Raw genomic sequence first — 27,724 nt, forward strand, 5'->3', positions numbered from 1 at the left:
GACACTCAAAAATGTTGAGAAACTCAAGTTTCAGTATCCATAGTTTTATTTGAACACAGCCAAGCTCATTCACGCCTGCATTGTCTGTGACTGCTTTCACACGACAATGTCAGAGTTAGCTGGAACAGAGACTGAGTGGTTCATAAAATCTAAAATATTTACTATATGGCCCTTTCCGGAAACAGTCTGCTGACCTCTGATTTAAAGTACAAAAATGGGTAAAACTGTTTTATGGTGTGAGAAGTAGGATAGCAATTACTGGCGGGGGCCGGGCGGTGGTGCACAGTGACTAGGAAGGGGCACAAGGACGCTTTCTGGGGCCTGGGGATGTTCTACTTCTTCATCTGGGAGCTGGCTGCATGGATGGGATCAGTTTGTGATTATACATTTATGATGAGCGTACTTCTCTGCATGTAACATACATCGATACAAAGTTAAAGTTAAAAATTTGCTCAAAGTTACAGATACTACACTGAGAAATCCCCAAAAGGAAAACCCCAATCACATCTGAGCCCCCTGAATCTAGCTGAGTCCCTCCTGGACGACCCAGTTCCATAACCTGGCAATTGCTTCTTATTGTTTCTGCTGGATGAAGTTAGGTTTCTGTCTCTTGCTACCCAGAATCCTCATACCCCACTAGACATCTATAGTGTCATCAGCCCACTTCTCTGAAAACTTTCCTTGCCCTGTTTCAACCCCGTGGTTCAAGTGGAGGTTTCCGTGTTTTTACATGATTCCATCTTCCTGGCCACAATCATTGGTCCAGGGTTGGCCTTCACCCAAGTGGAACCAATCACAGCAGGCCAAACAACAGGCCACGTTGATAGATCTGCAGATGGGCCAATCATAGCCCTTCCCTGGGATTTTTGGACTTGGGGCTCAAGCTGCTGGGTGCCATCCTTCCGTGGTGTGGAGAATGCTGGTCCCAGAGAAATGCTGGTCCCAGAGAAACATGCTGACTTGCAGAAGGTGAGAGAAGGTATGGAGTACCTTGGTTGCCCTCAAATCCTTGGTTTGATGGCCCTGAAGGCCAGAGGGGACAACTGCCCTTCCTTGTTTGGCAATGTCGATCAATTGAGTCCTCCTCTGGCCTAAGTTAGAGCAAGCTTGGTTTCTGTCAAGCTTAAAGATGAATAAAGACCTGATAATGGTGTCTCATCACAAACGCTGTAAAATATGCACACACACACACCTCATACACATACACTTATAGACACACTCAATCTATGGACACACCATATACACAGACCCTGACACTCCACCTCAGTGCACGTGTTTTTATTTCCGGATGATATAAAATAATAAACTTAAAAAACACCCCAAACCAAACACCCTAATGCCTCCCCCAAAGCAATGTGACCCCTTTTCCCACCCCAATAAATAGAGACTTCTGTCTGTCAGTCCACCCTCCCACCCCCGTAACCCCCTTTGCTATAGACATACTCTGGGTATATATTACTCTACTCGGCAATAGACATCTCCCGAAAATAGAATTCCAACCCTGCCACCTGACTCTACCTGAGCCCCATGTTCCTGGGAACCCCCCCACCCGCCAGGTCAGACCACCCGCCACTGCAGCACGCTGGTGTCCTTGCCCCCTGTGGTCAGGGCCACACTGTCATCCCACAAGAAGGCCACATTTGTCACATGGCTGCTGTGTCCGCCGTATTTGTGGCTGAGAGCCTGTGATACGGAAAGAAGGAAGTGAAAGGAGGTCATCTGTCTTGTTCACTGCTGTATTCCCTGGGCCCAGGCATTTGGTAAGTGCTCAATAAATATTTCTTGAGTTAATAGGAAAAAGAACCAAAGATCTCACAATGCAGATGCTCAGAGCTTTAGCACTACAGACTTGGTAATTTATCGACTTTCAAGTTAAGAAAGGCCCCTGGGATCAAGCCACTGCCCTCCTTGTACAGATGGTGAAACTGGGATCCGGAAAGGGCTGCCTTAATCCTGCCTGCAGTGCTGCTTGGTACCTCCACCCTGCCAGCCCCCCACAGGGACTCACTCGAGGCTGACAGCAGGGGTAGCTAAACAGGTGGACTTTGCCAAAGTCATCAGCTGAAGCCAGCAACTTCCCATCATGGGAACGGGCCACGGCATTGATGTCAGTACCATCTGCTCCCTCAGACCAGATCCCTGCGGGCAAGATTGGGGGTGGCTGGTGGTAAGATGGCAGCTGGGGCCAGGGACCCCCAAGGCGAGTAGGCCCCAGCCCCAGCCTCCCGGCCTTTCTCTCACCTAACCTGTCTCTAGCCGGGGATGAGAATTGGAATAATCTTTTGGAAATGCTTATCTGACCCTATCCCTCTATAGCTCAAAGCCCTCCCATGGGGAATTCCCTGGCGGTTCAATGGTTAGGACTCCACGCTCTCACTGCCGAGGGCCTGGGCTCAATCCCTGGTCAGGGAACTAAGATCCCACAGGAAAAAAAAAAAAAAAAAAAAAAAGCTCCCATGGCCCAGGCTTCTCACCATGACCCCCAAGCTCTGCCTTGTCCCCCACACTGTTCCAGCCTTGTCCTTACCAGTGCTTCCCTTGAACTCTGCAATGATTTAGCCATCTTGCCTTCTGCATTTCTCCAAATACCAAGCTCTGTCACCTCCAGGCTTTTATACATGGCTATTATTCCCTTCGACTAGCCACTGCTTTCCCTCTTCACCACCCTAGAACCTAACTCCTTATCCTGCAGATCCAGTTTGGATGTCCCTTCCTCCAGGAAGCCCTCCCTGACTCCCTCCTAGGCTGGGGCCACATGTCCTCTCTGGACTTCCTTGTCCCAGCCCAGTCTACTCTGGGTGGTCTGGGGACAGGTCTCTCTCTTCCACTGGACTGTGAGACCCATGATGGCAGGGTCAGGGCTGTCGTGGTCACCACTGGGTCTCAGCACTGCCCAGCTGGGCACACAGGTGCTCAGGGGGTATGTGTTGAGTGCATTAATGCCTAAATGAATGGGTGACTGGGACACAGGCTGTGTGAATCTCCCTGGGCCAGGTGACACCCCCAATTGGTCTCATTTCATTACAGTTCCAAGGGACCTGAGTAGTCACCTCACCCTAACCTTTCCTCTTATAAAAATACTGCTGCTCACATGTCTAAAGGAATGAGTTTCCTACCTTAGAGGTAATAAGAGACTGTGAAAACCACCAGTCAGGGATGTTTCTTGGAACTCCTGTCCTCAGCAAGACTTTCCCCATTCCAGAACTTACCAAACACGCCAAAACCCAGGACACAAGTAGCCGTGGCCCATTCCACGTTCCTCACAGCATCTGCAGTAGTGATCTGCTTACAGGTAGCTGGGTCCCCTGGGGCAGAAAATGGGAGGAGGTGTTCAGAGCAGAAAGAACTACTGGGAATTCCCTGGTGGTCCAGTGGTTAGGACTCCGCGGTTCCATTGCAGGGGGCACGGGTTCGATCCCTGGTCGGGGAACTAAGATCCGGCAAGCTGCGCGGCGCGGCCAAGAAAACCAGAAACCAAAAACCAAACAGAAAGAACTACTGACTTAATTCATCCATTTCACAGACAATGGGCACTGAGGTCCGACACAGGAGGCTAAGGTCCCAGGGCTTATTCTACCTCTCCAGACTGGCGCTAGATCCTGGGTGGTGACATCTCAAGACGAGAGCAGGGGTATCTGCTTAGAAACCTGTACCCCAGCCATCCAACCCGGAGGGGGAGGAACTGGTTAAAAGCTGGGTCCACCAGGGAGGAAACCAGAAGCCAGGAGACCAGCCAGTCAGATCAACCCCTGAATAAAACAGCCAGAGGAGAAGGGACTTGAAGCCCCTGCTTCCCCTTCCAGAACCCAGGGAAGGCTATGCAAATCGCGCACGCAATAAACAGGCTGAAGGAGGAATGCCTTTGGGTTTCAGAGAACTCACAGTACAGAATCTCGTAGTCCCCAGAGTTGGTGACGAAGCAGCTGCTGTCCTGGGCCCAATCCAGGTGGGTGATAAAACTGGAATGGCCCTGCAGGGGAGGGAAGGGGTGGAGTTAGAGCTGGAGCGGGTAGGATCAGACCAGGATGGGTGGAAGGCAAACTACAAAGGTAGGGTGAAAACACAGGGGGTCTCGAGGAAAGATACACAAGCCTTTGGGGTGTGGGGGCGGGGCCACAGTATCATGGGAGGGGCCAGACTGTGATGAGCGGGGCTAGACAAATAGGGCTTAGAACACAAGGGGGAGTTTAGAACAAGTGGGCAGAGCTAGACACAGAGGGGCGGGCTTCGAATGCAAGGGGCTGGGCTACACAGAGGGTGTGCTTAGAACGTGAGGGGCGGAGCTACACAAAGGGACGGGCTTGAAACACAGGAGAGGGTAAATGTGTGGGCGGGGCTAAAACTCCTTGATGTGATCAGGGCAGTCAGTTGAGTGTTGAAGCTGTGCTCCCTTGAGGTAGAAAACTGGTTAATTCTGCACCCCCTGGATGGGGTGGCGGCGCGGGCTGGGGGCCACTGCCCACTCACCGAGCACTTGCCCAGGCGGCTGACCTTGCGGCCGCCCTGGTCCACCGTGTACAGGTACACCAAGTTGTCGTGGGAGCCCACGGCCAGGTACGCCCCGTCTGGGGGAGGGGGAGGGGGCTATGAGGAGGCACCCAGGCTCTACCCCTCCTCTCTCAGATTCAGCCCCCCACTATCCCAGACTCCTCAGTAGTCCCAGGTTCCATCCCTGCCACAGGCCTGGCCCCGCCCTTAGGCCGTGCCACACAGACTCCACCCCTTCCCCCTGTCAGTAACTCTGAGCTTCAGTTCCCAGGCCTGGCCTCTCCAAGGTCCCCTCCCCGGCCCCATCCCCTTACCTGGAGAGAAGCTGACCACTGAGATCTGTTCATTCCCATCTGTATGGATGGCCACCAGGTCATGGGTCTCTGTGTCCAGCAGCAGCCATCTTTAAGGAGAAGGCATGGTGGGAGAGGAGGGGTGAGCTGATCTGGTAGAGAAGGGTGGCAATCTGTGGGGCCTGAGGGAAGGACCCCAGAAAAGATTAGGGAGAGAGGCTGACTCCAGAGGAATGTTGGGAGATCAAGGCCTGGTAAACAGTTGGTACCTAATTATCATTCTCTGTAAGCTTTGGGGCAGTAGGGAAGGCGGGGGGAGGTGATCAAGGGATAGTTCCTGGGGGAAGCAGAGAAGCCCTCCCCAAATGCCCATCAGCTTTACCTGCCAGTCACCGTGCCAATGGCCAGGACAGAGCCACTGGGGTGGAAGCCAGCAGAGTGGGCAGGGTCCTAAGGAGGGAGAGAAGAGGAAGGGCTGGGAGCTGGGGTCTCCCTTCCATCTGGCCCACACTTCCCCAGCCTCAGAGCCAACTCTCAGCCTGGCATGAGGGCTCTCACCTCCCTCTGCTGCCCTCCAGTAACCTGCTGCTGCAGATGCTCTGGAAACCACTCTCCTTTCCTTTAACATGTCAGCTCGAACAGAAAATATTCCTCCTTTCACTGTTGACTCTGGATCCTTTTTCAGTCCTGTTTTAACCTCCCACAGCTTTATAAACCCAAGATGATTTCCTTAGGGACTTTTCTACTAGTGAGATTGTTGGGATAAAGGCTATCCATATCTTCAAGACTTTTGATATACCATGCCAATTTGCTTTCCATTATAAAATTATATTGACTTATCACTAGGCTTGTCTGAGTGCCTGTTTCCCCATATCTTTATCTAACTCCTAGCACAAACTTTTTAAATTTCGGGGGCATTTGGTTGATTTGCAGGCAGCAGAGCACCATGGAATCAGACGTGGTTTGAAACTGTGGCCCTGACACTTCCTCGTTATGTGACATCAAATAACTTTCCCCATCGTGGCCTTGGTTGCCCCAAACGGAGAACATCAATACACACTCCCCAGGACTGTTATAAGCAAGGTGTAAAGTCCTTAGAATGGTAAGCTGGTGAGTAAGATGGCCTACAGGAAGCACTGAATAAAGGTCATCTATGATTGTAATTACGAAGGGCAAGTGATTTTACCTTTCTGGGCCTGTTTCCTGATTTTACCTTCCTGTTTCTGGGCGATCCATCATCTCTACTGCCTTGTGGAGGTTGGGGTGGGGGGCGAGTTAAAAAGACAATGTGGGTAAAGTGCTAAGCCAATGTCAGGCATGGTGGGCAGACTGCCCGAATCAGAATAACCCGAGGGAGCTTGTTCTTGTTATAAATTGCAGATTTCTGGGACTAAACTCAGAACTCCTGAATCAGACTTCCCATGGTTGGGGCTCAGGATTCTGTGTTTCTAACAACTCAGGTGGTTCTTATGCCCTGGCTAGAGAACTGCTGTGCTGAGCACAGGGCCTAGCATATAGTAGGTGCTCAATTAGGCAGCCAGAGTGAGGATTATTATACATGGCCCTAATAATTTCCAGGGCACACCATCCCTGACTCCTAGAAGTTCAAAGGCCATCAAGTGTTCCAGGATCATAGGTAACCCTGGATTCCTGGAGCAAAACCTCAAAGGGTGGTGTGGGGAATATGATGACTGACCTTCTACTGTCCCATACCACACAGGCAGGAGAGCTTAAAAACTACATTGCCCAGAATCCCTTGTAGCTAGGGTCAGCTGTGATTTGGGCCTGACAATCAGTTGCACTATTGTGGGCTCTGGAAGGTACAAGGTGGAGGCCCCGCTCTGCCACTTCCACTGATCAGTTGGGTTGTGAAAGCAATGGCATTTGCTATGCTGGTGAGCAGTCACTAGCCTTGAAAGGCAAGGGCACAGAGTATCTGTTTTTGGCCACTGTAAATGTAGCCAGCATTGGGTCACTCTAGAGCAAGAGAGTCCAACTGAACCTTCTGCGATAATGGAGATGTTCTCTATCTGCACTTTCCAATACGGTAGCCACTAGCCACATGTTTGGAATGTAGCTAGTGCAAAGGAGAAACTGAATTTTTAATTCTACTTACATGTAAAGTTAATTTAAGTTTGAATAGCCACATGTATTGGACAGCGTAGCTCTAGAGCCAACATTTGAGCGACCACAGCATCCTGGTTCCTGGATTGCAGTTACGATGACAGCATTTTCTTGAACTCAGTGGTTCCTGACTCCCCACCTTCCTGACTGTGGCAGAGGCAGCAGCTCCTCTGGCAGGTCAGTTCTGTGGTATTGTTCTGGGCTTCCTTCCAGTCGAGAACCCACTCCTCTAGCCCTTCCAAGTGAGTTTGTAAGCACCCAGTTCCCTGCATTAAATCCCCTTCTGCTTAAAGACACCAAGTGTGGCTTCCATTTGATGCACTGAACCCTGACACATTGAGACAAGTCGTTCTGTTAGAATGGTGTGTCAAGTCCCCCATCCCCTTACCTCGATGATCCTGCTCCACAGGGGCTGGTGGGACTCCACGCTCCACAGATGCACCAACTTATCCTGACCACATGTCACAAATTGTTCCCGGCTGGGGTGTGTGGCCAGGCCCCACAGCTCTTCCACGTGGCCCTGGCGGAAAGGAGAGATGACAGCATGGAGACTGCCAATCCAGGCCTTTCCTCTGCATCCCGCACCTCCCCAAAGTCTGATGCCAGAAAGAAGTGCTGGACTAGCCCCAGCAACACACTCTCCCCACAGGTGACCCAGGGAAGACCCTTTCCCCAGTGTATCTGAAGGAGGCTGTGATTGGGCAGACCCCTGCCCCAGTGTGGGGCTCGAGGCAAATGTTGCCCCTCCCTCCAGGTCTCTGCTTTCCAGTGTGCACAATGGGAGGCAAGAGACATGATGAGTAGGAGCTTGACCCTGGGAGTCAGATGGTGCCCAGCAGGCTGTAGGAACCCATGGAGGGTACTCAGCCTGGTGAGTCTGACTGCAGCTCTCTCTTATTGACTGTGGCAGTCACCTGGGCAGATGACTTCTCCTTGGAGCCTCAGTTTCATCTTCTGTAAAATGGGGCCAATCACTGTATGTGTCTCATGGCATTGTTCTGCTCACTCAAATTATGGATGGAAAGTGTGAATAGATGGAAGGTGTATGAGGCTGGTACAAAGTGCTCACCAAATGGAAGTGGCTGACTATTATCAGTAGTAATAATATACACTATTAATATATAATTAAAGTAATTAACAATGATAATCAACAGAATTATAATTATTGATATTAGTATAATGATTAATGTTAATAAATAATATAAATCTAGTAATATATTAATAATATAATTAATACTAAATAATATTGATACTATTATTACAGGTCTTTAAGGTCCATTCTGGTCTTGGGACCCCTAGGAAATCCCTCTAGCCCTTGTTTTTCCTCATCTTCTTCCATGGAAACAAGAGCCAGAGGGGGGAATCTAAATGCAGCTGCTGTACAGATCTCAGCTACCATGTAAGAGGTAAAATGCATGTCAGGAAGGAAGGAAGGGGCGGGGGGGCACTGAACAAGGAGTAATTTTGGCCAAGACTCTTTGAGCACTTACTCTGTGCCAGGCACCATTCTAAATGCTGTGCATGAACTGACTCATTGAATCCTTACAAAACCCCATGAGTCAGTTCTATTATTCTCCTGGTTCATAGAGGCACAGAGAGGTTATTCACTTGTCTCATATCACACAGCGAGTGAGTGACAGGGCTGTGCTTCGATCCCAGGTTTTTGTGTTTTTGTTTTGGCCGCACCATGTGGCTTGCAGGATCTTCCCTGACTACCAGGGATCGAACCCAGGCCCCCGGCAGTGGAAGTGCAAAGTCCTAACCACTGGATGGCCAGGGAATTCCCCCATAGGCTGGGTTTTTTACTTGGATGTGTGGTAGGGTTCTGGCCCATGAGGATGAAGGAATGGGCATCTGAGAAGACTCCAGAGGGTCTTCCTAGATCCTTGTAGCCAGAGACCTGGGAGGTGTGTGGCTCAAGGCCTGTGTGACAACCTGCCAGGGCACTTACAGAAATGGACACCACCCTGACCAGCAGGGGGCAGCACAGCTGGAGCAGGGTCCTGGAACCCCTCTGCTGTGCTACCAGTTAACCCATTGCTGGACCGTAGGGTGTTCTGGGGTGGGGTTATGTGTCAGGAGCAGTTAAAGGGAAGGTAAGTGGTGTTTACCAGGCCAGAGGATAAGGGATGGGGCAGGGAGGTGAGGTGAAATGGGAGTGGGAAGAGAGGAGGAATGAATGGTGCAGAGGAGAGAAGAGAGGCGGGTGGGGAGGGAGCAGGGCAGGTGCAGAAGAGAAGCTCACCTGGATGAGCAGCGAGAAGCCAGTGTGGACAGAGCCCTGCAGGATGGAGTTGCGGGTGGTCCCCACGTACAGCGTGTCACCCCGGCCCTCCGCCACGGTGCGCACGGGGCCGAAGTCCTCGGGGACCTGGGTAGGCAAAGGGGGGTGGGGGGCAGGCAGATGAGTGTAGGATACACGCAGAGGTGGGGTTGGGGGGTGGGGGAGACAGGCTGGGAGAGCAGGGTCTAGTATTAGTGGGGCGGGAGGAGGTCTCCTCACCTTCATATGAGCCTCTCCCCCTCACCTCCGCCTCCTGCAACTTGCTGTAGTCCGGACCCCAGAGGATCACCCGCCGATCGCGGCCCCCTCCTGACACCAGCGTCCCGTCCCGCAGGGCGCAGAGCCCAAACACGCCGCCATCGTGGGCACCCAGCACGGCCTGTGTGATACGGTTCCCACCTGCAGGGTGGCCAGGGGCAGAGGTCAGCATGGGGAAGCTCCCCCATACTGACCCCAGAAAACACCTCAAACTCTCAATCCTACATCCAGCCATTCACTCACCTTTTCTTCTACCCAGCCTTCCACCCACCCATCTACTCAACCACCCATCTATTCAAATACCCTATCATCCATCTAATAAACCATCTGAAGTAACATCTACCCATCCACCCTTTGATCCTAACCCTAACCCTAACCCTAACCCACTTACCCACCCATTCATCCACTCACCTATCTACTGGTCTGTCCATCCATCTATCTACTCACCCATCCAATCACCCATCTACCGATCCATCCAGCCATCAACACTTCCTTCCTACTATCCATCCATCAATCCGCCTCTCATCCATTCATTCACCCTCTCTTTCATCTGACTACCCACTCACCAGTCAATGCATCCTTCTATCCAAACATCCACCCATTTTCCATCTATTTTTCCTATCCATCTACCCATTCACCCATCTATCCACTCATCTGTCAACCTAACCATCTGTTCATTCATCCATTCAGTCAACAATTATTAAACTAGCATTTACTCTGGGCCCAGCCTCATGCTGGGTGATGCTGGGTATTGATGAAGGCAAGCTCAGATCTTACCCTCACAGGGATCACAGTCGAGTTTCAGAGACAGACCTACTACCAGTCAGTGATAACCCAACATGGTTGGGGCTGGGATGGGGAAACCCAGGAGACTGTGGGATCCCAGAGTGGGCACCTAGCCTGGTGGGCCAGGGAGGGCTTCCTGGAGGAGGGGACAGCTGAGCAAGGATCTGAAGGTTGAGTAGGAGTTGGCTAGGACAACAGAGGGTAGAAAAGTGTTCCAGGCAGAAGGAACAACATGTGCAAAAGGCAGAGAGAACATGGACTATTTAGGAAACTAAAGAAATCTGGTGTGACCAAGTATAACATGCAAGGGACAAGAGAAAGCAGGGCCAGACCATGCATGGCCTCATTGAGGAATCGGACCTTGCAGACCTCAGTGAGGAATCCGGACCTTGTTCTGAGGGATCTGAACTGGGTAGTAATGGAAGGGTTCAGCAGGGGAAGGATAGGGTCAGATTTACATTTGGTTCTAAGAACTGAATTGGAGGGGACAAGACTGAAGGCCCGGGAACCAGGGAAGAGGCTGGGGCAGGGACTAAGTGGAGAGAAAGAAAAAGCAACTCTCTTCAATTCCATCTTTCGAGGCTCAGAAGTGGTGCCACGTGTACATACGTCCTTTTGTCCACCTATCTTTCTAACCACCCACCCACCCAACATCCTGTAGCCCTGAGGGCTGGACCCAGTGGTGGGAGATATAGGAACCAATCAGACCAAGTCTCTGCCCTCAGAGAGCTTACAGTCTGCTGGGAAAGACACACTGCCAATTATTCAGAGCTTATTCTCAGCTGTCTAATCTCAAGAAAAGCTCAAAACAACCGTATGAGGGAGAGAGTATTATACCCATTTTACAGATGTTGCAACTGAGTCTCAGAAGGGAGATGACTCTCCCAAGGCCACATAGAGAGCACACAGCACTGCTGAGACCTGAACCCAAAGCCTGCCCAACTCCCAAACCCACTCCTCTCCCACTACCCCAAGATGAATGGTTACCTCAGCCAATGGATTAACATGTTATGAAGAATTGATTGTTCCAGGAAGTGGTTTGATGACTGAATAAACTCATTCATTCATTCATTCGTAACTTTACAGTAATCCACTGCCTGGGAAAAGACCTAGTCATTTATTAACACAGTCATCCGTTCTGGGGACAACCATTCATATATTTAATTGTTCACTCACCTAATCACCCACCCATTAAGAAGGACAGCATATTCATCTACTCATTCTTCTATTCACTGGGTAGGACAAACGCTTCATTCATTCATTGACTTATACATTCATTCATTCATTGCTCTGGAACAAACCACCTCTCCATCCATCCCTCCATCCACACCGGGTTAACCCATTCATTTATAGTTCAAACTTGATCGCTGCCGTGGGATTTGCAGAGGACAAGGGAAGGGAATAAGTGAAGATTTCATGCAGGTGGGGATACTGGAGCTGAGCCTTGATGGAGGTGTTAGAATTGGACAAGTAATGATTTGTATTGTTGTATCGTACATTCCACATCAGCAGGCTCCGAGAAAGGGACGCACAGCCAAAGGGAGTCAGGGAGGACTCGGTTGGGGAACCAAACAGGTGGGGCTGACACTGACCTTTGCCCCAGACATAGAGGTTCCCCCCAGAGTCCCCGGTGACCACATCGCCACCCTCCAAAAAGGTCACACACAGCACGTACTTCGGTTTCTCGTGTTTCTAAGGTGGGGGAGAAGGGGAAGGTGTCAGAGGGTCGCTGAAGCCGGGAGGCCTCCCAGAGCTCACCCGTCACCCAGGACAGTGGTCCAGGATGCCCTCCATGCTCTGGGGAGTGGCCCTGTGTGGACCATCCTCATCTCCAATCCACCTCCATGGAGTGTCACATCGCCTACAGACCACTTTCTGACCACACTGTCTCCCTTTCCCACCCCGGACCCCTTCCTCCCTCCTCTCTCTCCTCCCTGACTTCTGTCCCAGTCTCTGTCCTTGGTTCCCCTGCTGTCTTCCGCTTGGATTCTTCTCTCTCTGCCCCTACCCCTCTCCTCTCCTTCCCTCCCGCCCCCTCTTCTGTCTGTCTCTAGGTCCCTCACCCTGCCCCGCCCACCCTCTTCTCATCTCAATATCTCCGTCTTCATCTCCGTCTGAGCCTGGTGTTCTCAGGGCCTCCCCTTTTGGGGTAGAAGCCCCAACTCTCATCAAAGGCAAAGGAGCCCTGTCAGAGGTGTGCCTGTGTCTTGTCTCCCAGGCCCTGTGCTTCCTGCTGTTTCTCCCTCTGTCTCTCTTGGCCAGTCAGCCTCTGACCTCTGTTCGTCCAGAATATTGACAACCGCAGCAACCCATTTATTGAGCACCCACTATCTGCTAGGAGTCGCTATACTCTTCATCCCACTGAATCCTCACAACTTCAAAGAGTTAAGGAGGACCACCCCACTGGTATGGATAAGGGAACGGAGGCCCCAGCAGGCAATATCTCAGCATCCCTACAACCTCCAGCCCCTGGGGTATCTTCTTGTCTGCCTGGGTGTCCCTGCCAGCCTCCTTCAGGGCCAGCCTGCCCCAGTACCCCTGGCACTCACCTCAAAGAGGCCCTGCCGCTTGCTCAGGCCGCCCCCTTCTAGGTTCCAGAAGTAGATGTGGGATTTCCCGCAGGTGATGAGCACGGTGGGGTCTGTGGGGTGGAAGGTGGCCACCAGCACGGCCTCATTGGAGCACTTTAGGGGGTGGGGGAGATTCTGAATGAGGACCTCAAAGCCATCAGGACCACCATACCCAACCCAGGAAGGACTGCCCTCTACAGCTGTGTGGGTTGTGCACTTGCACACCCAACTTGCCTGTACCTCTCCTTTACGGGCAAACTAAAGTACAGGAAGCAGGGCCAGCCAGTGAAGCATTATTGTTTTCTTCATCAACATAATGGCAGGCACGAGGAGAGCCCTTACTTTGCACCAACCTCTGTGCCAAGCACTTAACATCCATCAACTCATTTAACCCCACAGCACCCTGTAAGGTAAGGCTCATTAGCACCTCCCATTACAGATGATGAAGTGAGGCTCAGAGAGGGGAATTCACTTGCCTAAGGACACCACAGCCAGGTTGTGTCCAGAATCAACTCACTGAGAGCCCAGCCTCTCAACTACTTCTCTTTCCCCAAACCATGGGCCCCAATCCTAGGTCTCTTGCCCCCAGCCCAGAATGAGCACGTGACCTTGGGCAAGTAGCTCTCCCCTCTACCATGCCTCAGGTTCCTCATCTGTAAAGCAGGTTATCGCCCGGAGATGTAAGTCAAGGTCTGTCTTGGACATCGCAGGACAGCAGAAACAGCAGCCACCTTGTACCGATCCTCCTGTTGGGCCTGGTTTGCCCACCCCATATGCCAACATCAAAGCCAAATTTTCCCTACAAGGAAGATGCTACCATTATCCCCATCTTATAGATGAGGCAACTGAAGCTCCAAGAGGGCAAGCCACTTGCCCGAAGTCACACAGCCAGCAAATGGCAAAGCCAGGACTTCAACATGAGTCTGATTCCAGACTTGTGAACACTGAGATCTGGCCAATCCCACAGGGAGACCCCAAGGAGAGGGGATAAGAAGGGTTACCTCACCTTGATATCTACCACCTTGGTCTCCTTGGCCCAGTCCCACACAGAAAGCATGTGATCGTTGGACTCATCTACCGCACAGAGGAGGTTGCCCCCATTCTAGGAAGAGGAGAGAGGATGGGGGGGGGGCAGGATCCACCCCTCCCTCCAACACCTTGCCCACTGGGGCATTAGCTACTCAGGCCTGTTTCAAAGGCCCTGACCCAAGTCATGTGAAACACATGAAAATATACTCCCCATCCAGGGCCACACACATTTTAAAGGCTGTTTATAATTTTCCTTTTGAAATGACTCGTCCCTAAGAACTTCCTCTAATTTCCCCTCAGCTACAATTTCTCTGCAAGTAGCCCGAGGTCAGGAATTCTTACTGAGAGCCTCTAATCTGCATTTTCCTATGGAATGACTTTTAGGGCTGTGAAGTTGAACAGTTAATAAAGTCGGGACGATGTTGCTTTTTTTATACCTGTAGTTAAGCGCAGGTTAGTTTTGATTTTGCAAAGTTTTCCTTTCCCCCACACTCTGTCAACAAAATAGCTTTATTTCCCCAAAGTTCTTAAGTGCCTCCTCAGGTCTCAGAAAACCTGTGAGGTTCTTAAACTGTCTATGGGATGACAGGTTGTTTTTTATTCCCCGATCCATTGCAGCCAATACTCTGGTAAAATACAGTAAAAATGTAAAATATGATTTAAAAAAAAAAAAAGCCCACCAATCACACACTTGGATGTTGTGTGAATGTCAAATTGCTGTACAAATTCCTAAAGGCTAACTCTCGATTTCTGTGCTTATCTCCTCCATACCTGCCAACACCCATTTAGGATGGTACTAGGAGCAGGGCTGCCCTAGACACAGGGCTTAAAATGCCTGAGGGATAAGGACCCTTCCAGAATGAAAGGTGATGTGAAAAAATAATGCAGAAAGTGTTAACTGATCTACAAAGGATCACTGAGGAGTTTCTCTGCGGAGCAATCAAGACATATGGTCCCCTCTTAAGGGCTAACAGAGCAGGCCTGTGAGGCCACAAATGTGGGCACACAGCCTGGAGGGCCAGGGGGCGTGGCCAGCACCTGTGACGCCATGATGAAGGCGTGGCCTCCAGCCCCAAGGGGCACCGGGGGCAGGCGAGGGATAGCACAGGACTTACAGATTTGGAAAAGCCCACACAGCACACAGCTCTGTCAAACACCCCCAGGCCCAGCACGTGTAAGGTGGAGAGGGAAACAGAGTCCCAGACGCGCACGTGGGGCGGCAGTGGCTGCAGGAAAGAGAGAGGCCGGTTACCTGGGGGGCCCAGCTTCCTGACCCACCCACGGCTCCATCCCAGTCTCCAGGTCCTGCCCCCTCCACTCTGTTACCTTCCCCTCCTTAGTGGTGCCTGCCACCTGTCCAGTGGCGACGGTGACCATATCAGGGTGGACAGCCAGGCTGAGGAGAGAGAGGGCAGATGGACAGAGCTCAGTAGGGGGGGGGCTCGCAACAGGCCGGGACCCCTCCCACAGCAGGCCACAGTCGCGATGCCTGATTATTCATTCCACAGTTTCGTTGAATGAGTTAGTCAATAAACACTGATTCAGCTCTTCAGTAGCAATAAGGGGATACTCTCTGGGTACCCTGGCTCAGAAGCAAGACTCAGGCCTGCGGTCTCTAACTCAAGTGCCCGAGGGCTCAAGCCTGTACCACACATGGCCAGGAGAACACACCCATTTAAAAGGGCTGTCAAAAATAAATAAAATAAAATAAAAGGGACTTCCTTGGCGGTCCAGTGGTTAAGACTCCAGGCTTCCACTGCAGGGGGCACGGGTTCGATCCCTGGTCGGGGAACTAAGATCCCACATGCTGGGCGGTGAGGCCAAATATAAAAAAATAAAAAATAAAGGGGCTGTCACCACGGGGCTCCAACACACTGTGGGATTGTCTGGGGTGCCCACTTGAAGTTTTCAAAGGAAGTGAAAAATTCAGGCATCTGAGTGAATTCACCGACATTTGGAGTATTGATAATCAATCCACATTTTTTTCCCCCTGAATTCAGCCTGCAGGCCAAGGAAGGCCTGGCCCCGCCCACCTCCCCTAAGAGTGTCCCGAGCAGGAAATATCTGGCGTCCTCCTCCCAGGCCTCACCACTTGATGTCATCATTGTGTCCCAGGTAGTGCCGCTGCCTCTGCTCCTCCACGTTGTATAGCACGGCCACAGAGGCCACGAAGTACACTATCTCCCCTGTGGGCAGCAGGTAAAGGTTGGCCCGGCAGTCTCGGCCGCGGTAGCCATAGCTGGAGGTGCCCAGGGGCCGGTTAAAGAGCCTGTTTTGCATTGCATCTGCTGACTGACTCCCAGATGAAGGTCATCAGAGCTAGGTTTTCCTGTTTCCACTCTTACCCCTGTGGGAGGTTGAATGATGGTATTCCCCCAAAAATATGGCCACCAAAATATTAACCCCTGGGAAGTGTGAATGTGACCTTCCTTGGAAAAGGAGTCTTTGCAGATGTAATTAAGGATCTCAAGACGAGATCATCCTGGATTATCTGGATGGGCCCTAACTCCAGCGACAAGTGTCCTTATAAAGGACAGAGAAGAAAAGACACAGACACAGGGTGGGAGAAGGCGGTGTGAAGACAGAGATAGGAGTAAAGCAACTATAAGCCAAAGAACCCCAAGGGTTGTCAGTAGCCACCAAAAGCTAGGAGACAGACAGGGGACAAATTCTCCCCCCAGAGCCTCTGGAGGGACCACGGTCCTGCTGACACCTTGACTGGGGATTTCTGGCCTCCAGAAACTGTGAGATTTTCTGTTGTTTCAAGCCACCAAGTTTGTGGTAATTTGTTTTAACAGCACAGGAAACTAATATAACCTTCTGTCTACCCTCCTCCCCACAGAGGGATCCTGTTAAAATCTGTTAACACTAAGTCAATTCACATCCATCCTCTGCTCAGAACCTTCCCATCTCAGAGCAAAAGTCAAAACCTTGGGGGCTTCCCTGATGGTCCAGTGGTTAAGAATCCGCCATCTAATGCAGGGGACGCGGGTTCGATTCCTGGTCGGGGAACTAAGATCCCACATGCCACGGGGCAACTAAGCCCCCACATTGCAACTACTGAGCCCACGCGCCACAACTAGAGAGAAGCCCGCATGTTGCAACAAAGGCCCGTCGCACCCAAATAAATAAATAAATATTTTTTAAAAAATCCTTATGAAAGCCCAGGCAAGAGGCTTGGCCTGATCTGGACCCTGATTCCTCACTCCCCTCACACCTGTTCAGCTCCAGTCACCTCAGGGCCTTTGCTTTTCCCGCCACCTGAATACTCCTCCTCCTCATCTCTCCATGGCTCCCGCACCTCCTTCAGGTCTCTACTCAACTGTCAGGTCCTTGGAAAGGCCTTCCCAAGCCTCTCCCAAATAGTTCCCAGTTATTTAAAACTGCAAACTGGAATTCCCTGGCAGTCCAGTGGTTAGGACTCAGCACTTTCACTTCCGGGGCCTGGGCTCAATACTTGGTTGGGGAACTAAGATCCCACAAGTCGTGCCACGGCCAAACACAAAAAAACTGCAAACTCACACACCCTCAACTGCCCCCATCCCCCTTCCCTCTTCATATTACTGCAGTACATTCATGGCATCCCACACGTTATCTGTTTAATTTATTTTGTGTCTCCCGAACTACAGTGTCTGCTCCAGGAGGGCGGGGACCTCTGTCCATTTTGTTTACTGATGTACCCCTTGTGCCCAGATCAGGGCCTGGTACACAGCAGACATATGAGTTCAACATTTGTTGAAGGAATGTGACCCTCCTCTGTTCAGAACTTTCTGTGGCTCCCCAGGTCCCCTAAGAGAAAGCCCAAGCTCCTCCACTGGCCTGGTTTGCCCCTCCCTGGCCTTCGCAGGGCTTCTGCCCTCCTTTGTTCTCCGACCTTGGAATTTCTCAAAACGCCAAGATCACTACTGTCACCCAGGTCTTGGCACTAACCTTTCCCTTTGCCTAGTACACGCTACCTGCCACCCTTCTCAGCTGCCCTGTCCTCAGATCAAGCCTCAGGCTCACTTCCTCCGCTAGACTCATCCCACTTATCTGATCAATTTGTTAACGTCACCTATTCCTTAATGAGACTACAGTGGTCAAGACTGGGCCGTTTTGTTCTCTTCTACAACTCCTCCTCTGAGAAGCCTTCCCTGATGCCCAGGCTGGGTCAGCTGCCCTCTCTTGGTTCTCCCATCCCAGCCTGAGTTGTCATTGTCACGGATTCTGTCCCCACACTGGACTGTGATTTGGGGACTGTTGGAACCCAGCCCTTAGCCCCAGAATGTTCAGGAAACATTTGAATGAATGTCGATATGTGTATCCCGACCCCACAGAAACTGCTTCACCCTGCAGCCATTTTGGGCTGGGGAATGAGGCCCATACTGACTGTCGCTGTCTCAACTGCTTTTCTTTTTTTTTTTTTAAACTATGACTTTATTTGGGTTTATTTATTTATTTATTTATGGCTGTGCTGGGTCTTCGTTTCTGTGCGAGGGCTTTCTCTAGTTGCGGCAAGTGGGGGCCACTCTTCATCGCGGTGCGCGGGCCTCTCACTGTCGTGGCCTCTCTTGTTGTGGAGCACAGGCTCCAGACGCGCAGGCTCAGTAAATTGTGGCTCACGGGCCTAGTTGCTCCGCGGCATGTGGGATCTTCCCAGACCAGGGCTCGAACCCGTGTCCCCTGCATTGGCAGGCAGATTCTCAACCACTGCGCCACCAGGGAAGCCCTCAACTGCTTTTCTTTTGATGCTCACTTATCAAGCCCAGCTTGACATGACAGCATGGTATTCTTTGATTCCTGCGAATATTTCCAGCTGCCTTAAAGAGGCTCTGGGCTCCCACATTCCTCCCTCCTCCAGAGCAGAAACCAAGGCCAAGAGAGGAGGTCAGGGACTGCGTCCCTAGGATGCTGATCCCAAGCCCCAGTCTGCATTTTGGAAAAAGCCTGGGGCTCAGAATCAGAGTTCTTGCCTCAGATCCACTCTGACTCCCTAGAACAGGGCTTGATATCCCCTCTCTTTTTTTTTTGAATTTTATTTTATTTTTTTATACAGCAAGTTCTTATTAGTTATCTATTTTATACATATTAGTCTATATATGTCAATCCCAATCTCCCAATTCATCCTCCCCCCTTTCCCCCCTTGGTGTCCGTATGTTTGTTCTCTATGTCTGTGTCTCTATTTCTGCCCTGCAAACCAGTTCATCTGTATCATTTTTCTAGGTTCCACATATATACGTTAATATATTTGTTTTTCTCTTTCTGCTTGGTCCCCTCTCTTGACCTCAGTTTCCTCATCTGTAAAGAAAGGGTAATAGGTCCCAACCTGCAGGCCTCAGAGAGCTCTCGGAGGCCACTTGTTGTAAAAATATATTCTCAATCCTACAAAAGAGAAGGATCATATTATTCAACGTATTTATACTTGAAAGAGCTTTGAACAGTGCCTGGCATATAATAAGTGCTCAATAATGATTAGTTATTATTTTAATCAATCTCTGTTTATGGGGCCCATATGATGAGCACATTGTTTCAAAGCCTTATGAATCTGAGATCATGACACCCATTTTTCAGAGGAGGCAACTGAGGCACAGAATGGCAAGATGACTTGTCCAGGGTCACGTAGCCAGCCAGAGGCTGGGCTGGGGTTTCAACCCATTTCTGCCAGGCTCCAAAGACAGGGTTCTTAACCATTATCAACTTCTTCCATTTCTCAAATACACCCAGCTCACTCTGGCCGCAGAGCCCTTAGACCTGCCGTGCCCTCTGTTCTTCCTAGGCTGGCCCCTGAATGTTCGATTCTCAGCTCAAATGCCCTCTCCTCAGAGAAACCCAGTTACTCCTCTCACTTGAGCTTAGTTTACTGTATTCCCAGCATTTATTACTTAACTGAAATTATCTTATTTATTGAATCACTGTCTTCGGTCTCCCCCACTTTAGAAGGTGAGCTCAGGGAACACAGCCCACATGTAGAAGAGGATCTGACAGATGGAGGGCACTCAGCAAACATTTGCTCCTTGAATGAATCATAAAAGGTCATGTCAGCTAACCTGCCTTCCTCTGCTCCCTCCAGACTCCAGGTTCTTCCTGACCCCTAAAGCCACAGAGGCCTGGAAAGTCCCACCTTCAGTACAAAGACCCTCCCTCCAGCTGAAGTCCCACACCAGAAAGGCTCTGGTCCCTTCCAGGCTGGGGGCGGGGGTGGGGGGAGGCGGGTGGGTTGGGAGGAGTGGGAGGAAGAGATTAAAGCAAAAGGATACACCCAGTCCAGCTTGAGACGGCGGGAAGGCAGCTCGGAGCGTGTATCCAGGCTGTAGCTGGGTGCCAGCTCGTCAGGGATCAGCATGGGCACGGGGCGGCCCCTCAGGAACATTTTCACGGAGCCCTCCTCTGCCAGAACACCCCCAGAGGTCAGGTGCTGACACCAGCCCCCAACCCTATTTCCTTTCCCCTTCCAACTTCACTTTTTTACTTTTTTAATTAAAAGAGGTGGGGAAAATGAGGTCAAAGAGGCAAAGGCCCAGCCAGTAGCCAGGCTTCCTGACCTCCAGCTCTGGCTTCTCACCCCAGGAAGCCCCTCCCATTCTCCCTACTTACCCATGCTGAAGATAACTTCTTTGGTTTTGCTGTCAGGAAAGGAAAAAAAAAAAAAAAAAGAAAAGAAAGAAAGCCCTAATTAGCAGGCAAGTCAGAAATTGGGAGAAACCACTTCCCCACCCCAGCGCTCCCCGGAGGTCTTTGATGAAAAATGGGGGCCGAGTAAGGAGCGGAGCGCTGCCTCTCTGCAGGCCGTGTGCTTTGCTCGGTTGACCTTGCAGAGCCTAAGACACAGGCCCAGAGAGGCAGTGATCGCCAAAGATCAAACAGCACGAAGTGGCAGGGACGCGATCCTGGAAGAGGAGCGTCACACGGTACCCCTCCCACCTAATCAGCACGGTTCTCCCAACGCTCCCCACCCCCAGTCCCACAGAGCCCCAAACTTCAAGCAGAAAGGGAAGAGGTGAGGGTTTAAGGGAAGGGGCGTGTCTCCAACTCCCTTTGCTGACGGAAGGAGGTGATGCCCGTGGGTCTGGGTCCCCGGAGAAGGGGGAAACCTGGGATCCAGATCCCGGTAGCGCGAGGAGGAGGGGGGTGTGCGAGAGGGTCTCACCCAACTCCAAAGCTACTCATGGCGGCGGCTGGCGGAGCTTCAGGGCCGGGGGCGGAGCCGGGACCGGCTCCGCCGCTTCCGGCCCTGGGAGGCGCCCACGCCGCCGCGCCCTGCCCCGCCCTCCACTGCCAACCCCGTAGCCGGAGGGTCACACTGGGTCTCAGGTCCCTGGCTGTGGGGTCGTGATACCAGGCTCTTCTTTGGGGGGAGGGAGAGTATTTTTTGAGAACATGGACTCGGGGACGTGTCTGCCTGAGTTCAAACCCCAGCTCTGCCAGTTCCTAGCAGTGTGGACAAGTTGCCAAACCTCTTGCCTCGGTTTCTTCACTTTTAAATTGGGGATAATAAAAATACATACCTCCCGGGTGATTGCGAAGCTTAAATTAGTTAGTTCATGTAACATGCCTTGCGTGGTGCCTGTCACATAGCTTATGTACGTGTTTGCCATTATTTCAGTGAGGTTGAAATGTGTGGATTTTGACTCTGGTCTTGCCTTAGTCCGGCCCCGCCAAGCCTTGACCACGCCCACTGCATCAGGACTCCGCACTGAGGTTTTTACACTGCCCAGACCTTCAGTGTGGCCCGGGCTCTGGGAACTTGACCACGCCCAACATTCTGATCATACACACCTCTCCTTCCGATCCTGCCCCTGAACTGACAGCTCCCCATGGAACCGCCTACCCTCCTCAGGTCCAGTCAAACTTCAGACCATGACCACTTTCACCTACAGCCCCTTCAAGCCTACTGATATCTGCCCACGCCCACCTATGACCACGCCCAACCTTCAAACCACGCCCATTTCCACCTGGCAGCGCCCCAGGCTCCCCTCCGCCCAGCTTCCTGCATCGGACACTATGGCACCTGGTCTTAGTCCATTACCCCCACCCCAGGTTCTGATTCTGCCCTGGCTAACCCTCTGGCCACACCCTCAAATTCCAATCACTTCCCTCCCTCTGATTACCCCATTTCCTGCAGAAACTCCTCTGAGGGTCCTGCCCAGGCTGCATCTCTGAGACTCAATGGGGACTCTCCCATTTACCTTAATAGCCACGCCCACAAACCTGGCTCCTCCCTAACTTCTACTCCGGCTCATCCAAGAGACTCTAATCATCCACGTCTCCTATGTTCTAGTCCAGCCCCTTAATGCTTTGACCACGCCCCTCCATGTTGGCTCCGCGTTTCCATGCCTTCCAGTTCAACCACGCTATCACAAGATTGGTCTCTCCGAGCCTCCGGCACTGTTTCCGCATTCTGAACTAGATGACCGCGCTTTAGGTTATCACCTCGTGGCCTGGGGCATCACCCTAAATTCCCCATGCTTTTCCAAGCCTAACTGGGGTCCTGGCCCCACCCGTTGTGGCACAACCCCGCTTCGGACACCTACCCTTCCTTTTTGGCGCTACAATTGCTGCTAGAGGATGTGGTGCGGCTGCGGGGGTCCTCGCGGCGCACTGAGGCGAGGCGCTCTGGTGACAAGTAGCGGCGGGCACTGCGAATAGAGAGCACATAGGTAGGGGCAGAGCTCGCGAGGCCAGCAGGCGAGTGCCGGAGGCGGGCAAGAACTCCCCCGGACCTTCCACTGCTGGTGTTCGGACACATGAGTCCATCCGTTTCCATATAAACAGCCTCCGCGGTCTCGGAGGAAACTGGGGATCCTGGCTTCCGTGCCTTACCTGCGCCCGGAGGTCGCCTCCTTTTTGGGGGAGGATGGGGACGTGGCATAGCCGCCCACGCGCCGCGGGGGTCCCGAGCCATTGAGGGGCGTCCTGGTGGGAAGGCCTTTCAAGAGCTGACACACTAGAGGAATGGGGTTAGAGGACAGAAGGGAGTGAGTGTGAGGTCCTGGCCCCAGTCCCTCCCATCTCACCCCTCCAGTTTAGCGAAGATACCCGAGGCTGTGGTGCCTAGGCGCGGAGGCGCCCGGCCCTTGGGGGTGCCCCGCGCTCGCAGAGCAGCGCCTTGCTCCTCGCATGCCCGCAGGCGACGCAGCGCGTCAGCCAGCGCGGCCTTTAGGACCGCCAGCTCGTCTTCCTGCAGCTGCAGCCGCTGCTCCAGCGCCGACACGCGGTCGTCCACCTCCATCCCGCTCGTGCCCGACAAATTGTCATCTGGAAGGCAAGGGAGCGCTGGCTGCGGGGGCCCACCCAGGAGCTACAACGCCCGAGGTGAGATGTCCCTCCAGCCTTCCCTGGCCTAAGCCTGGGGCCAGCCACGCCCCCTTCCTCCCCAGTAACCTGGGGCTGGGACGCTTGGATGTGGGCCAAGAAAAGGGGAAGGAAATCCCCACAGCTCTCAGCCCTTGTCCGCACACTCCTCTTTGTTGCAGCGCCCTGGAGGCGTGACCTTAGGGAAGTCCCTTCCTCTCTAACCTTCTAACAGTCTATGAATCAAGAGCCTCTCGACTCTGGTTTTAAGATTCTATGACTAAGATGGTAAATACATATGAGTCATATCAACATTTTAAGGATGACACCAACTTCCTTAGTGACACCAACATTGTAGAATTGATTCCCGATATTCTCTGACGAATATCAAGATTTTATCGCGTGTACTAACATTCCCTCTCTGTTTCTAAGACTTTCCAAGCCAAAAAGGTCGTGCCTGGTCCCTCGCCTTCGCATTCTCTCCTCACCAAGGGGTTCGACACCCGAGCCTGCTGCAAGGACAGAGTTTCTGCGGCCCCTGACGGCAGATATGGGAGTTGCAGGCAGCGCATCCGAGACCCGAGACCAACGGAAGGGAGATACCCGCGGGGATCTGACACCCAAGCTCTCTTCCCCGACCCGAGCTTCTCCCCTCTATTCCCCTCCTTTATTTGGCTTATGTACCCCATGCCCCTGATTCGGTTCTCCCTCTCCCCTCTAGGCCATGGGTGCAACCAAATAACTCCTCCATCTCCCGCGGGCACCGCCCCCCCACCCCGCCCATTTTTCCCGAAGTGGGAGGGGCAGAGGACCAAGGTGGTCTACCCTCCCACCTCCCTCCCAGACCACTCATACCCAGACTCATTGCTGGCAACAACCAAGAAAGCCCTGGCTCCCAGTCGGGTAGAAGTAAGGGTGGTATCATTAACAGGAACCGGGCGTGGAAGTAGCACCTGCCATCCCCTGTCGGAGGCCGCCCCGCCCGTCCGCTGGGCTCCGCAGTGCAGCCGTCTATCCCTTCTCTCCCTCCCCCGCCACCCCCGCAGCCCAATCGCCTGCCTGGCCTTGCCCGCCCTGCCCCCCACCCAGCGCCTCTCTGTTCGGGTGCCTGGACCTGCATTGGAAGGTGGGGGCCTCCCGAGGTCTGAGGGAGAGAGCTGTCAGGACTTGGAACTCATAAGAGGAGGAATCTCAGGGTCCCGTTGGCAAAGCGTTTTGCAAAAGAGGAAACTAAGGACGGAGGTTGGGGAGTGTGCAGAGATCACCAAAGGTCAAACAGCCAATAGGTGAGGTGCAGGAGGACCTGCTCACCTCCTTGTGCCAAGACCCCTCTTACCTACCATTAATAATACTACCCCCCCCCCAAATGAGATCTGCTATAGGGAGCTTACACGTGGCAGGCACTCTTCATGCAAAACGCTTAGCACCTCACCTGGCTCTGGTTATGTGCTCAGTAAATCCAGAATATAATTAACTGTTATTATGGTACCCAGTGCTCCCAGCAACTCTAGCAGCTGTAGTATTATACCCATTTTAGGAGGCAAGAAGGTGGAAGGGGACTGAGACCTAGAGAGATGAAGTTGCTTGTGCATGGACACACAGCCTTTCAGCAGCAGAACAGGTACTTGACCCCTGGCTTAGGCACCCTGTCAGCCTGCCTCTTAGAAGGGCAGAGGAGACAAAATAAGCATTCTGGAGCTCTGCCAACTCCAGTGGTCCCTGACACTGGGGTGTGTGCCCAGGGGAGTGAGCCTCCAAATGGAAGATAGTTCCTTCTCAGGGCCGCTGAGTGAAATGGGGGAGCTTTCACCTTGGCCCTTCAACCCCCATCCAAAGAGCCAGCTGCATTCTGAGGCCTTGGCCTGCCCACCCCCGACCCTCCATGACTCAAGTCCTCTGCTCCCTCCTGACCATTCCCCCACCTTCAGCACTTTTGCCCGGAAATCAGCCCCCACTTCCCACTTTTCCCATCCCTCCCTCCTCCCCTCTGCCTCCAGCTTCCCTCATCTGGGCCTGACACCCACACCCACACCTTCTTGTATCGAACCCATTTGTCTAGGGAGAAGGGATGAGTCCTAATGGGTGGGAGGGGCGGGGCCTGAGGATTTGGTGGGTATAGTCGAAGCAAAGTCCTCTGGTCATCCTACTCAGTCCCACATCCAGCCCACAAGCCAACACCAAATCCCACTCTCCCCCTAATCTGTCCCTCTGCTAGGGAGAAGGGGGAGGGTCCCAGAGGATTGAGAGGGGATAGGGAAGGCAGAGTTCCAGACCTCCAGGCCTCCCCCCTTTCTGCCCCAAGCTCCTGAGGTTCTGCTCCTTTCTCTCAGTTCAGCCACCTCTGAAAAAGGGGAGGGTTGAGGAGGGTGGGGGATTGGGATCAGGGCTTTGGGGATCAGGGAGCCTGCTCTGGGGTCAGGGTCCTGCTAGGGGAGAAAGGGGAATCTTCAGCAAGGGGCGAGGATGGGGACTTGGAGGGAGGAGGTTGGGGCAGGAGGAGATAGGTCCAGCCCTGGGCGGGGCCAGGGTCGGAACTGAGGAGGGGTCTCACCGTTGCAGTATTGAAGCAGGGAGGACGTGTCGTAGAGGCCGCAGAAGGCCGGGCCGCGCTCCGCCATCGCCCCGCCACAGCCACCGCCAGCCCCCCCGGCCCCAGCTCGGGCCTCGGCTCCCCCCCCAGGCCCTGCCTCCCGTTGCCATAGCAACGCCCTTCGTTCCAGCATCCCCGGCTCGGCCCGCCCGGCATCAGGCGGCCGACGCCGGGCCTGGCACCGGGGTCATCCCCCAGGATGCCCAGAAAGGGGGGGTGTCGGGACACCCCCTGCCAGGCCCCGCAACACAATCTTCGGGCCGGGATTGGCTGACCCGAGATCCCCCTCGGTACTGTCTGGTCCCGCCCACAACAGGCGCGTATTCTCTCTAGACACCCTCGCCTGTTCAGGACCAATGAGAGCCTGTCTCGCAGGCCCCCTCCGCCAATAGGGATGCAGAAGGTTTGGAAGGGGCAGGGCCTTCTCTGCTTTTCAGCCCGAAGCATAGCCCCCGGCTCTTAGAGGAAGATAGGGTGGAAGAAGACACCACACACCCCGCAAACCTCCCTAATCTTTTACTGGATTTTCGAGAAGCCACCTTGCAAGACTAGAGCCTGACCCCAGAGTCTCAAATCCGCCCAGATATCCACTAGCTCCGCCCTGGAACTCTTATTCTAGCTCATTTCTTAGGACTCTTGTTTATTCTATCTACGCCCGCCCCCAGGGCTCTTAGCTCCACCCCCAGAATCCTGAGGGGGGAGTTAAAGTTCTATTCCCGCCCCCAGAGCTTTTGGCACCGCCCCCTAAGCATCTCAGGGCGATGGTTCTTGGCCCAGAGCCCTTGACTCAGCCTCCTGATAGGATTGGCTCCGCCCCTTAAGTTTATACCCCTACCCCCAAGTCTGTTAGTCCCTCCCTAACCTTTCCTTCCACTTTCCTATTGGCCGCCCCAGGCCCTTAGCTCCTCCCCTACAGCGTTCATCTCCCACAACCTTATTATCCAGTCCGGGTTTTGACAAAGGCCCAGCTGTGATGCCTGGATGGCTGGCGGTGTCAGTCGGAGCCGCCTCCGAAGTTGGGGGGAGAGGGGAGGGTAGAAAAGCTGACAATGGACTTAAACAATACTGGACCACCTTCTCCAAGCCTCCATTGAGGGTCAGCACCTAGAAATGACCCAGAACATGCTTTATAGCGGTGGGAAGTGAGCCCAAAGCAGAAGAGATTTGCCTCTGGACACAAGCAGGCCTTGGAAGCCCAGGGCTTTGGAACCAAATTGGTCTGGGTTTGAATCCTGACTCCACCAGTTTCTGATTGTGACCTTGAGCCTCAGTTTCCACATCTGGAAAGTGGGGGGTCATATCGTGCCTACTTCTTTCATTCATTTGAAAATTTTGGGACTTCCCTGGTGGCGCAGTGTTTGAGAATCCGCCTGCCAATGCAGGGTCACGTGTTCGATCCCTGGTCCGGGAAGATCCCACATGCCATGGAGCAAATAAGCCAGCGCGCCACAACTACTGAGCCTGTGCTCTAGAGGCTGCGAGCCACAACTACTGAGCCTGCATGCCACAACTACTGAAGCTCACGCACCTATAGCCTCGCAACAAAAGAAGCCACCGCCACGAGAAGCCCTCGCACCGCAACAAAGAGTAGCCCCCACTCTCCGCAGCTAGAGAAAGCCCTCGTGCAGCAACGAAGACCCAACGCAGACAAAAATAAATATAACTAAATAAATAAATAAATAAAAATGTTTACTGAGTGCCTATTATGTGCCAAGCTCTGTTCTAAGTGCTGGAGTTTCAGTGATAAGCAAGTCAGCCCCAGAGTTTGCCCTCGTGGACTGTGCAGTTTGTGGAGGAAGTAAACTACAATACAGAAAACAAGTAAATAGTAATAGCTAACATTTATTGAGCACTTACTGTGTGCCAAGCACTCAGTTATCTTCATCGCAAGTCCTATTTCCATCACCATTTTACAGATAAAGAACCAGACACAGAGCTCGTAAGATAATTTCAGCTCCTGGCATTACAGAGATAAGACAGAGTGATATGGTCAGGGATGGAAGGGTGAGGCTAATTTAGAGAGAGTGGGGCC

General features: G+C 52.7%; 1 protein-coding gene and 1 long non-coding RNA gene across 5 annotated transcripts; one reads left to right on the forward strand and one right to left on the reverse strand.

Moving 5' to 3' along the window:
• Positions 1-1,401: 1,401 nt before the first annotated feature.
• Positions 1,402-25,825, reverse strand: EML2 (EMAP like 2). Of its 4 annotated transcripts, XM_007168152.3 has the most exons (22): positions 25,654-25,825; positions 22,848-23,066; positions 22,632-22,755; positions 22,343-22,447; positions 20,406-20,434; positions 20,069-20,198; positions 15,922-16,071; positions 15,159-15,228; positions 14,948-15,058; positions 13,810-13,905; positions 12,783-12,917; positions 11,826-11,925; positions 9,434-9,588; positions 9,151-9,276; positions 7,294-7,425; positions 5,164-5,231; positions 4,803-4,891; positions 4,468-4,565; positions 3,883-3,970; positions 3,210-3,305; positions 2,009-2,139; positions 1,402-1,683 (listed from the first exon to the last, which is right to left on the reverse strand). In XM_007168152.3, exons 1-22 carry the CDS (start codon positions 25,823-25,825, stop codon positions 1,558-1,560), a joined length of 2,550 nt encoding a protein of 849 aa, XP_007168214.1. In that variant the 3' UTR covers positions 1,402-1,557. The 4 variants fall into 4 exon arrangements, 3 of the variants coding, with proteins under 3 accessions (XP_007168214.1, XP_007168216.1, XP_007168217.1); XR_009006087.1 differs by lacking the exons at positions 1,402-1,683; positions 4,468-4,565; XM_007168154.2 differs by lacking the exons at positions 22,343-22,447; positions 22,632-22,755; positions 22,848-23,066; positions 25,654-25,825 and adding an exon at positions 20,959-21,009 and having other exon boundaries at positions 1,409-1,683.
• LOC130705714 (uncharacterized) lies at positions 22,136-27,345 on the forward strand. The gene is made up of 3 exons (XR_009006088.1): positions 22,136-22,468; positions 22,996-23,123; positions 23,535-27,345. It is a non-coding gene; the product is annotated as an uncharacterized LOC130705714 (long non-coding RNA).
• Positions 27,346-27,724: the final 379 nt, after the last annotated feature.

Source organism: Balaenoptera acutorostrata, chromosome 19, assembly GCF_949987535.1.
Source record: "Balaenoptera acutorostrata chromosome 19, mBalAcu1.1, whole genome shotgun sequence".
NCBI classification, from domain to species: domain Eukaryota; kingdom Metazoa; phylum Chordata; class Mammalia; order Artiodactyla; family Balaenopteridae; genus Balaenoptera; species Balaenoptera acutorostrata.